Source organism: Pseudopipra pipra, chromosome 1, assembly GCF_036250125.1.
Source record: "Pseudopipra pipra isolate bDixPip1 chromosome 1, bDixPip1.hap1, whole genome shotgun sequence".
Classification (NCBI taxonomy): Eukaryota; Metazoa; Chordata; class Aves; order Passeriformes; family Pipridae; genus Pseudopipra; species Pseudopipra pipra.
In genome coordinates this window covers 145,419,981-145,432,420 of record NC_087549.1, presented here as the reverse complement: position 1 = coordinate 145,432,420, position 12,440 = coordinate 145,419,981, and the positions used below count along the sequence as shown (strand labels likewise).

The 12,440-nt window shown below is 38.4% G+C and overlaps 1 protein-coding gene across 5 annotated transcripts in view; it reads right to left on the bottom strand.

The window, feature by feature from the left end:
- The window catches only part of DIP2C (disco interacting protein 2 homolog C), a 310,242-nt gene that overhangs the window by 51,845 nt on the left and 245,957 nt on the right, over positions 1-12,440 (bottom strand). For all 5 annotated transcript variants that reach the window (XM_064637840.1, XM_064637857.1, XM_064637830.1 and 2 more), the window contains 5 exons: positions 12,147-12,261; positions 7,962-8,163; positions 5,782-5,891; positions 4,915-4,995; positions 1,346-1,469 (listed from right to left, as the gene is read on the bottom strand). In XM_064637840.1, coding sequence (XP_064493910.1) covers positions 1,346-1,469; positions 4,915-4,995; positions 5,782-5,891; positions 7,962-8,163; positions 12,147-12,261 — 632 coding nt within the window. The remainder of the gene's footprint in view (positions 1-1,345; positions 1,470-4,914; positions 4,996-5,781; positions 5,892-7,961; positions 8,164-12,146; positions 12,262-12,440) is intronic.

The following is a 12,440-nucleotide window of genomic DNA, read 5'->3' as shown; positions in this document are numbered from 1 at the left end:
CTGAGGTGAACTTCACTTTGATGTTCAGGAAGTAAGCTGTTAAAAAGACTGATTTCTATGGATAAATTATCTTTCTAAATTCACATTTATAGACAGATGAGAGCGCAGAGGAAGAGGGATGCCCCAGCAAATGGACAAAGTAGGATGATGCTTGTTCCTATGAGTTGCAGAAAGAACATTTGGAGGTTCCATAAAATACTTTCTCTTGTAATTTTTAAACTCACATAGGAAAATTTTACAGTAAAAAAGGAAGTAATGATTTTGAAATTCTGCTTCTAACGCAAAATTAGTTGTTGTCCTATATAAATATTGACGGCAGGTGATGGATTGTGGACAGCACCCTTTAGGTTACCTAAGGAGGCTGAACAGACAACAGCATGAAGATCTCTTAAATACTGCTGTTTGATACCTCCCTGGTGCTGTACACAGGCTGTGATAAGAAGACAGTATGGGCTGCTTTATTCTTTCAGTGGAAAAGGATCCGTAGTACTGGTAAGTTATTGTTCCTTCATCGTGAGAAGTAAAATACAGAAAATAAAAATTTAAGTTTAAAGCACTAGTCTTCCTTTGTGCAAAAGGTTTTCCCGTATTAACCATTGAGAAATTACTCTTATAAACTACAAAGATATAATCAGTGTCTTGCAGTCCTCACAAAGCAAATATCAGAATACGGACCTGAAATCAGACTGTTTATTTTACCAACACATATGAAATATTAAAGAGCAGCACTTGATCAGAAATAATTTCAAGAAAATGCCAAATATGCTACCAGTTAACACAAAGTTAAAAGCCCTTATACCAAAGGATGAAAATCCAAGCCACAGAGATCTGTCTAGATTAAGGATTTAGAGAAAAAGTAGCAATTATAAATTTGTATTTCTTAATCATTTGCTACTTATTCATCACATTTCTATTCTGAAAAATCCATGTATTACTTCCCAGTTATTGTTGCTTCACCCTCAGGAAACACAGCATTTCCAAGAGAGAATTCAACAGGTGAATATAAGAACACTCAGCAGATGGAATTGCATGCCCATAAAATAGTCTATATCCAGGAAATTAAAAGAAAGGCAGTGATTAAATTTAACTGCTCATAAGAGACAGGTCCTAAAAAGACAGGTTAATCTTAATCTGAACCCAAAGAAATAATATCTATGTGTATACACAAATAGAAATTCTTTTAAATATGTTTGACTAAGTTCAGAGGAATGAGAATAAGGCAAACATTTTGTGTTTTGCCAATTAACATGGTTTACAGTTTGGTAACACCAGTGATGCTGCACTGTTCTAAAGGACCTTGATAAACTTCTGGGATTACCAAGGTACCGCTACGGTAGTTCTTTACCTGGTGGGTAAACCAAAGCCACGTGGTCTCCATCTTGTAAATGTCCCCTTTCCATCAACATGACAGCTATCTTCTCAGCTCGTTTATGCAGCTGGACACATGTTAGTGAGTTGGCTATTGTTCCCTGCACAGGAAGAAAGAATAATGTCACAGAAGATAAAGCAATGTGCTGAAACTCCATTTTCCTCTGCACCTTACAAGTTACAGGGTGAGGTGCAGCCACAATATGTCATGTAATCAACTTAAATACAGAAATGTTCAGCCTTAGGTCAAACTGCAGTTGGAAGGAAAAAAGATGTTTGTAAAGCAGAGGAATGTTCTCTATTCCTTTCTCTGTACCTTCTGCCCTCAACAGTGTTTTTGCTCCAACCAAGGCAGTATAGCAGTGTGATAATGCCCTGCCCATGTAACCTGTACTTCCCTCGCTACATAGGCAGCAATTCCTGCTACAGCCAGGAAAGTGCCTTTATGTCCTCTGCAGCAATCTGGAGCATCTGTGGAGAGCAATTCTGAAAATTGCATTTTCTTGTCTGCACGCTGGAGTGGAGCCAAATGGCACAGCAGAAATACTTTAAAGACGAGAGACAAAAGACACAGGAGAAAACAATACTTTGTGACAGGGAAAAGAATTAGTCTGGAACAAGAGCTACGCACTTATACTGCATATAAATGAAATAGAGAAGAAAGGCATTTGTTAAATTTGAATAACTCTGGTCAGCATGAAAAGGAAATTGAAAATGACAATATGCCAGAGAGCTTGGCTTTTCTGAAGCACTTCAAATAGTGCTAACCCAAAACCATCAAACAGACACAGTGTTTTAAATTGAATGAGTGTTACGGTTCTTACATTTCCTAAATATATATATGTGTGTGTGTATATGCACACACACAAATATACATTTAGAGAAATATATACATCTGTATCACAAAATTCACTACCATTGCAGACACCTCAGAAGTCTAAAAATGAATGTACAGGACAGACTGATTGCACTTAGAGCTGGTCAGGCCAGCTTAGGTCTGGGCTGAGAGAAAGGGACAGGGCTGTATGGGAAGGGCTGCATCTTGGCTTGTGTACTTGTTCTATGGAAAAAGAGGATTTCAGTCTCCAGTACTGCTATGATACACCTGGCATCTATCACTGTCACTGCAAGTATGGCATGTTACCAGGCATCACTTGGCATTTACAGACTTCATTACAAGCTGTCAACAAAGAAGAAAACCTAACTAAAAATAAAACAAAGTCAGGGTTTAGCATTCCCCTTCATTACCCTCAGCAACTACACTTACTGAATTGCACTTCGGGGAACTTTAATCAGTCTTCTGATCAACGTGAAGATCATTTCACTAAGAAAGATTCCTCTAAAAACATATGCAACTATATAGATGCTGGACTAGAGACGGTTTCCATCTGTCCAGCCCTAAGCATGCCAAAGTGACCTGAGGTCTGGGTGTCCTGTCATTGCAGACCTGTAAGGAGGAATGTGCTTAAACTCTCCATTCCTTCTTTCAAGAAATTGCCTATTTGCTTAGCCATGAGAAGAAGGACCCTTTATATCCCCACACACATCAGCAGCACAGGTCCACTGACCCAGAAAGGGAATTGCTGCAGATTATGTAAATTTGTGCAAAACTTGTTTACATTTCAGACTTTTGGCACTTGCTGCCTGTGAACCAGTGGAAAGACAGTGTTTATATGAACTGCAGGGAAGGAGAATCCTGTTGTTGGACAAGAATTATTGGCAAGCATCAGTAACTTGGGTCAATTCCCTTGGGTCTTTTATATGAGCTGTTCTGAAATGTAAAGGTGTTGCAATCCTTCATGACACATACTAAAAACAATGTACTATTCTAATTTTGAAATACTTCAAATTCTCAAAAAGCATGGGTTACAGGAAAACACTCATCTCAGTGGACTTCTATTAGTCATCCACTGCAGGACGCCTGAATGTTTTAGAACAAAGTGTACAGACAATGCCCAAAGAAGACAAAATAGGAAAAGTTACAAATTAGAACCAAAATTCAAGGTGGGAAATAAACCTTGACTAGGGTAAACCCCACCAGACCAGTCATTCCTTTCCATAAAATATTAAACCTCTCCAAAATCCATTACATCTCTCAAACAAATATCATGCGACAAGATACTCCCCGTTGAGAGTAGCAGAGAAACTGAATTTCAAAATTCGACTGTTTTTCACTTCTCTGGAATGAGAACTGATTTTGATAATCCTTGTTTTGCACATTGTGTCCTTCTCTCCCACTGTTTGAACCCTTCTGCCAGCATGGGAAGTTTGGCTTTATTTAAAGCTCAAAAGTAACAGCATGTGTGGAGGAGATGGGACAGCACATATCACTATCTCTTTCTCACAGCATCTTTGCTCCTAACTTATAGGACACAACAATGAAATTCTTTAATGGTGTAATATTGGATCTATAAACAGCATTGCCTCTCAAGATTTCTACTTTGCCGTAGAAAACTACATTACTGTTTCACTATTTATTTCTCAGGTTTACATGTTCACATAATATTAGCTATTAATCTGAATTTTAAAAAAGTTACTTAATGACTTAATGGTAGCCTCAAACTGGTACCAGCACTGTAAAATTGTCTGGAGAAGCATATTCTGTAAATACAGTAAGTGCTCATTTCACAGATATTCACAAATTACTAGAGGTTTAAGAACCCATTCAAGCTGCATAAAGACCTCATGGGCTGAGACAACATCAGCTACTACTCCAGGTAGTCCAGGGGAATAGCACTATTCCAGGCCTCTCCTCTCCTGGAGTCCCTCATATGCTACATATGTTTCCCAGATTTGACAGATATGTCTAGATGTACTGTGGTGGGATGGTTTGAAATCAGACTTTAATTCTCTCTGTGGTCTTGAGAATTATTGGTTTGCCCTCTATAATCATCCAGGTAGTCTATAATATCCCACTCTTAGTAAAGCCAAGTTTTGTACCATGTCTCAAGCATTAATTAATTTTTGGTAAGCAATGAAATACTGTGCCAGGCTGGCACCTCATGTAGGCTATGCAGAGAGATTTATTAGTGATCCTCTGCAGACCTCATTGGATTCTGGATACACCTCTTCTTTTCACCTCCTTTCCCCATTCTCATACCTCCCCCAGATCATCAAGCCTCAAAAACAACAACTATTCCTTCATTTAAGGAAAATACTTTGAAAAGCCTGTGCTTTTCAAATTGGAAATCAGGATGGTGAGCACTATAAACACCACTATTCAGTAAAGGAGCAGATTTGAAACAGATTCAACAGTATTGAAATAGATTTGCAGTGTCAGCTCACACACAACATATATGTGGTGGAAAAAGAAATGAGAAATGCATAAGGCACACTGTCTGATACAAAAGCAATCTATATTTTGACAACTGGCAATGATTATTCTCTTTTCTGCCTCAGTGAACACCAAATATAGCAGTTGAGTATTAATGGGAAAAGAAACAGAAAGGTCGTGTCCAGCCATAGCACAAGCAGGTGCTGCTGAAATCCCAGTGTGCCATTTCCAGCTGCAGCCTGGCCTGAGGAGGAATGGCCTGAGCTCCTTACCCTGCAGTTGAGCAGAGTGTAGAGCACGTGGTCAGGAGTGGTCTGAGCTCTCCACTGCAACACTTCTGACAGGAAGAGGAACTACAATAAAGCAGAGTGACAGTCATGGCATGAAAGAACATTTTGCCTTTAAAATCGAGGTCACAGCTTCTGTGAGTTTAGCTGTCTGTCTTGTTTATATGCTGCATTTTACATCAATACCCAGAAGCACTAAACAGGAACTAATTCCCTTGTCATCACACATTTATAGTAAGGTGCTTTTGCATGGTAGCAGTGGCCTCTCTGGAAGCGAAGCCAGTGCTGGGATTATGATATATTACTGCACATAATTCCAAAGCAATAAAACAGGTCTTACTGATCTCTCTGAATTTAAGTACTGTTTTAATTCATTAGCTTCCTCTCTTTTTCTTACTATAAATATAGAAATATTTATACAGCTTAGAACTTACTAATTTAATTACTCACATAAGCCCCCAAAAGAGCTGAATTTCAACTGTATTTTACAGGATTAAAATAACAACAAATAAGGTCAGGACCATACATGGAAACAAAACTCCCTGGACTCCACCTGAATTAGTAAAAATTATATAATAAAGGGTGATTTCTGGTAAAAGCCTCATTAAGGCTTTCCACCATGTTTGTTTTGTTGTCCTATGTAACTTACTTTAAAAAATCCATACAAACGAAATGCAGTGACCTCCCCTTACATCTACTTTATCTGTAAAGGGGATTCAGAAATATTTTAGTGTTAAAAAAAAAAAAGCCATTAACAAATTCATAACAACAACAACAACAACAATAATATACTGCTAAGTGTCCTGATGTTAATGAGCTTAATATAAGTCTTATAAGAAAAGTTTAGCTTACCTTTCTGGCTTGGTCATTATCTTCTATTTGCCCCAAATCTCTACCACTGGCCTGTGCAATTCTTTTTCCAGAGACCAAGTTCCCCACCATCACAGAGGCAGGGCCAATTTCTAGAACAAAGCAGATATGTGCAAAGTGTAATAAAAAACCTTTACTTGTAGATGAAAATTCTCTTTATTTCTTTTGCATTACATGATGTTTTTCTCATTGCCATCCACAAAACCAAACCTTGAGCACATCTCTATTGATGCAAACTCTGTGGATCAGTAGTGTCTGGAAGACACGTAGGACTGAATTCATGCTCTCAAAACATATCTAACTGAGGAGCCCATTTAGCATGGGCTCTCTACAGCCAGAGACACATCTTGTCTGTCTTGATATGATGAATCTTTGGAAAATTCAGCTCCTAATGTAGACATGTCCATTCAAGTGCCTCAAACCAGAGGGACAACATTCCTGTTTCTCTCTTCTGTTCCTTGGGCTTAATTGCATCTGTATTAGCAGTTCTATGATGCTACAGACATGAAGTGACAAAGCTTAGGAAGGCAGACAGTGCATACGATAAAGCATATGCAAGCCCTCTAGAATAAGATAGAAAGTGAAGATAAATAACTTCAGAAGAAAAGAAGATGTCACGGCTGACACTTTTCCCTGAGATGGATTTCACTGATGTTTTGTTGCTGCCATTAGGGGAAAATACCTGTCTCATAGATACCATTTGAGTTCATGTTAGCATTTGTTTTCTGCTTCTCCAGCATGATACTGATCAACTGCAATTGATACCAAGCTTTACTTCTAGTCTATGATGTCCAAGCTTTGCCTCAGTAATCGTTTCTGGCCTAAGTGTCAAAATATAAGATATGTAAATAACCAAGCATATAATAAAAAGCATCTACAGATTACTCTGCTTTAAAAATATGAAAGCAATAGCCTCTGGGTTTGTCACAACAACACAAAATGGGAGAATGTGATACTTTCAAGTTTGGTTTCTGCACTCCTGGCATTGCTTTTACCATAGTGATATATAACGTACCCATAACACATCTATAGGTATCTGCACTGCATTGATCCTAATTCAGTGGTTACTTTGTGATGCAGCAACAAGGAAATGCTGAAGTAAACTCTGTATTAAAAGACCTCATTGCTTTCATTAAGTCAGTGGAAATCACTGTTAAACTCTGACATTCCCAGTGTCCCCAAACTAAGATTATGGTTTTGATTTCTGAAACATTTGTCCGAAGTTTTTAAAAACAGAAACAAGCCGATGGTTTAGGCAAACTTGCACTGAATTCATGATGGATAGTCTCCATATTCAAGATCTAGAGAATAAACCCACCTCATACTCCAAGGTGTGGAAGTGGAAAATAACCAACACTTAGTCTAATGTATCTGAATTCTAGTCTTAAGCCTGAAGCTACAGATCCAGAATTCCTTGAAATTAATCTGAATACTAAAATCTGCAATTGGATCCAAAGTCAAAAATTTGATAAAATTTGCTTGTTCATTGGGCATGAGAAACCAGTGATTGGACTACAGCAGGCTATAAGGGCTTTCTTGGTCTCTTGAGACAGTGCCTTGCTGTTCCATTTCATCCAATACTCTTAATAAAGTGGCACATTTTTGAAGAACCATCTTAAAACTGATTGGGGTTTTCCCTTTAATATACCTGCTGTAAGAATAATACAGAATCTCCCCCACTCATGTAGGGGATTAAACCACTAGCTCTTTGTTTTTCTTTATTCATGACCAGTTTTCAAGTATTTGCTCTTTGTCCAACATTGCTATTTAGTGTCAACAGTTCTCTTGCTCTCTATTTTTACTTCAGAAACTCAGCCTTCAAATAAGCCAAGATTTTATCTTTCTCTGTTTTGGTTTCACTCCATGCTCTTTAAAAATAACTGACAAGGAATTTACAAAAAACTCCAGGTGTGGACACAGCAGTGTGTTGTAGAGTGATAAAAATGTCATCTTTATTGAATTAGCATTTTTCCTTGCACTCTTTGTGAAGGTACTTCTAGCTTCTGGCAAAACCAGTGATGTCCTTAACACATATGGAATATTTAAGAGGAAAGCTGATCAAGCTGATTCTCACTTGCATTAAAAATCACTTGATTTTGCTCCATACAGTACCATGAACACAGAGCACTACGTCAGGGTCCCTTTGCCTTCACTCTTCTTACCTGGTTGTTTTTGCCTTGGTTTAGGCAGGTTTGTTACGCAGGTGTGGGGACACATCAGCACGTTACAAGGATGCAGAGATCCTTCCAAGAAGAGCTGTTTGGTTTCTGACAGGTGTATTCCTCCCAGCGGCGTCTTGGGAAGCGTGTTTGCTGGTACGAGCGCTAAGCAGTAGACTCCCACTTGATGAATACTGTCAATAGCCTAAAAAGAAATGTGCAGGAAGTTGATTTTAATGAAAGGCTAATTTTTCATCATTCTAATAAGCACATATTGTTTTGAATTACTGCATAAAACAACCCTAATAATTAACTGGCGATGGAAAGACACTTCAGCTATGTCAGTGATAAGGAGGTTCTTTTCAGTGGGAACAGGTGGACGGAAATGTTATTACACTAATTCCAGAAGATAAAAAAGCAAACAAAAACGTGGTGATAAATACACACAAATCCTAATAAGGAAATTCTACGCAGTCATCCCTCTTAAGCAAACATTAGTAGCAGGTATCCTGGAGATTTAATATGGGTTGGCAGCCCACGTGAAACTGCTTTTAACCTGTGCAGTTCTCGGAGCTCAAGTTCACAGAATTCCTATCATCTTAACATCCAGTCCATCTTTCTGAGCAAAAAATAAAAAGTTAAATAATCTCTATACCTAATAATGTAGGTAGCTTATAAATTGTTACTTTTTTTATAAAGTAATAACTGTTTCACTCCCTGATTACAGCGTAAAAGATTTTGAGGCAGGAATGGGAAATGACAATGTAAGGGAAAACTGTGAAACTATCCACTTGAAAAAAAATCTGTTGAATGAAAATCTGAAAAATAAGCATTTTTGAATCTTATAGCAATGGAGTTCATTGCCTGACAAGTTGATTAAACTGCATCACTTTAAAGAAAACTGTAACATACAGTATCTATGTAATTTAATGAGTTAAACATGAATATCCATGCAGTTAGATTTTAATTCCATACACATTTAAACTGATTATTTTCCTTATACGGGTAAGAACAATTGCAGCAAGTGTATTAGAAAAACAACTTCAGACATCCACACAGACTGAGAAACAAATTAGAAATAGCATCTCTAATGAATAGTTAAATGTTGAAAAAATATAATTTACTTAACTTGCATTTTAATTTTTAACTGTTAGAGAAGTGAATTCATATATGTACTACCTTGAAGACACAATCTATATTCTGAGACTCAAATAATCATTTACAGTTTGCATGTACTTAACTGTAGACCAATAAATTACTGATTACTTCTACAGACTAAATAATGCTTTGCTCTTGGTTTCTGTTTACTTCATTTCTTATTGATCTGATTGCAAAATTTCATAAGAAAGAATAACAAAGCAGTGACTCATATCACAGTTTTAGTAGGAGTAGCTCTCACAGCAGTATTGGAAGACCTTGGTGCTGATCTACAAGTACCTCACCTGAAAGATCAGCAATAGTGAAATACGTGTGACAGCCAACAAACAACAGCTCATGTTTCTGGCAGAAACCATCATAACCTACTAATCATAATGTTATTTGTAGGTTCTGAAAAGCAGCGATAAATCACGGGATCCTCACCTGACATCAGCTTGAAGGAAAACTGCTACAGGACAAGTAACCACTCCTACTCAAACATAAAACTGTGTGGTTTCTACAGCTGGTGAATGGAAAGCAATACCCAGTTGGGGTGGGATGAGTGGTGTATGTAATGATTCCCTAGTGACTTTCAAACTGTCTCTGATAACTAGATCTGCTGCACAATGTCATGGGTCATTCAAATTTGTCATCTTTCACACCTTTCAGTTTGGCACATTTCTGAAGCAGGGAATGTCTTTGTTTCACAAGGATGAGCACTGGTGAACTGAGCCTTAAAATTTTGAGGGAAAAGAGCACCAGTCAATTTTAATGCTGCTGGCATTTATGCCTCTTGACAAAATGGCTTGGTTTTTGAAATGACTCTTTCCAGCCAGAAATTAGCAGAGTATCAGAAATCCTCTTTTTCATTGTGAAAATGGACGAGATATACCAGAATTTGTGGAAAATCCACACTAGTATGTTGTTTGACCTGAGAAAACATATCATTCTGACACAATTCTCTGGGCAGACACTCTCCAGTTCTGCAGTAGATCTCCCAGATTTACCAAGTCCTGCCAAGTCCTGCCAGCATGCTGGCACTGGTAAAACTAACATCCAGTCTGCCAGTACAGGAACCACAACCCTGCCTGAAGGATCAGGTCAGTCTGCAGCAGTCTGGGGATGAGTATCTAGGATCCATCTGACTGAACTGCTGGTTGATCTGGGATCTTCGCCATGTTCCTCCACCACTCTCAAGAAACTCCAACTCCAGCCTGAGCACTCCCTGCCAACCATGCCTCTGCTAAAGCCCACAGATGCAGTCCAGCATAGTCACATATGTACAGCAGCTCTAACATCCTGAGGTCAGGGAGTCTCAGAATATGTGCAATCCACTGGAAAAAAAGTTCTGCAGATCAAGGCAGCTCAAGTGCAGGGAAGAGACAGCAAGGCACAACAGAAGCAGGCAGCGCAGGGCAGGACTGGCAAAGGGCAGCACACACAGGCTGTCAGAGGAGTCTCACAAAGAGCATTAGAAATGAGTAGCAATTTGGTAGAGTTTGTAATCAGGGACTTGTGAGACTTGTGACACAATTTGTGATATTATGTTGTGCCTCACTAGCAGATAATTCGCATGCAACCAGTTACCACTTCCTGACATCTGTCATTAAAACTGATTGGGAAGAGGCACAAAGCATCCCACGAGCTCCTGGCTTTTGTCCTCCAGCTGTGGTGGAAACAGAAACTTCTTGTTCGCATAGTGATGCATGCCAGAGTCGCAGGCTTCGCACATGGGTGATGAAAGCAGCCACACGTGTGTACTTTGATACATGACCTACTATTCCCAGACACTGCTGTGACTTGATCAGACTCAGAATAACAGGACTGACTCTTGGCAGGAGTAACATGACACAGGACTCCCACAGTGTTCAGTACTGAATTTTACTGTTTATGATGGTGTAAGACATTTTTTTCTGTAGAAATCACAAAAATGTTCAGTTGACAAAAAAGGAGAAGTGTAGGTCCAGAATTTCAACCTTTTTATCAGCTTGCTACTTGACAAAAATTATGGAAGCATGGGCAATACAAAGTCTTTCCTTCTACAATAGTTGCCCTAGGTGCTTCAAAGGCTTTCTGTGTGATGGACAAGCTAGAGGTTCTAGTTTTTCTTGGTGTTAATTTAGATCTACTATGAATATGAGATGCCTCTAACTGTAAGAAATGCAGCTGTCTTTCAAATCAAGAGAGCACATAAACCTGTTCTGAGATGGATGAAAGCTTATTTGTTTGGTTTCTTGAAAAGTACAGTAGACAGATTTCCTTTCCTATTCGGAACAATGCAATGATGAATAAAAACATCTCTGAATTATGTGGGATCTTTTTCTTTGGCTCTTGGGTAAAGCAAAAAAAGATGTTTGCAATATATGGCTTAACCACAGAGATGGAGAAGATGGAAGATGACCCTATCTAATTTTTTTGTGTGTGGATATTAGAGTTGAAGAAACTTTGAGTATGGTATTGGGATTGCTGTAACTTCGACTGCTATATGTAAGGAGAAGATCAGAATTCTTTAATAGTCAGTAGCCTTTGTCTTCCTGACAAACTGTCCAACATCATGACCAAAGTGGGATCATCACAGAAATAAGGTGCCTTGCAGAAATCACCAGACCACTGGAATGGGATTTGTTGCAATAGGTGCCCCTCTGAGAAGATAACCTCACTGTAGATACCTAGATCTGAGCTAATCAACCACTTCCCTTCATTTCAGTGAAGGGAAATGGGTATTTTTATGGTGTTTCATTCTGTTTATTTTAACTATCAACATGGTGCACTAGAAACACACAATTCTCCCCCACTGATTAAAAAAAAATAAATCTTCTTTTCTTATAGCATTTTGATTAAGAAAAGGATCACTCTCTGGATATGTGCAGCCCGGATAGGAAATGTCACTCTGAAGAATCTCATTTTGTGCTCATTAAGAGCAAGTGTAACTGAAGGTGGATTTACAATTACTCAAAGACAAATGTCAATTACCTTGGGGGCCTGAAAGATCAATAAAAAGAATATAAAGCAAGAAAAAAATAGCTTCCAAACATACATAAAGAGCATTACCTGGAGAACTCTACTCATCCATTGAAAACTGTCTTCCTCTGTGGAATCTGGCCTTTGCTCAGCAACAATAACTATTCTTTCATCGTGCAGCACACTCACGGAAAACACTGCTATTCTATAGAAGGAGAGAAGTGTATTTAGTGCCAGGACAGATGGAAAAACCTGTCTTCTAAGTTAATCCTTTATATCTGCGATTTCATTATCTATTATTCAGACTACTGATGCAATTACTATTTTATTTACAGGGAAAAAGCAACAAGAACAGTTTTGGGTAATAGCTCTGGAGGAGAAATA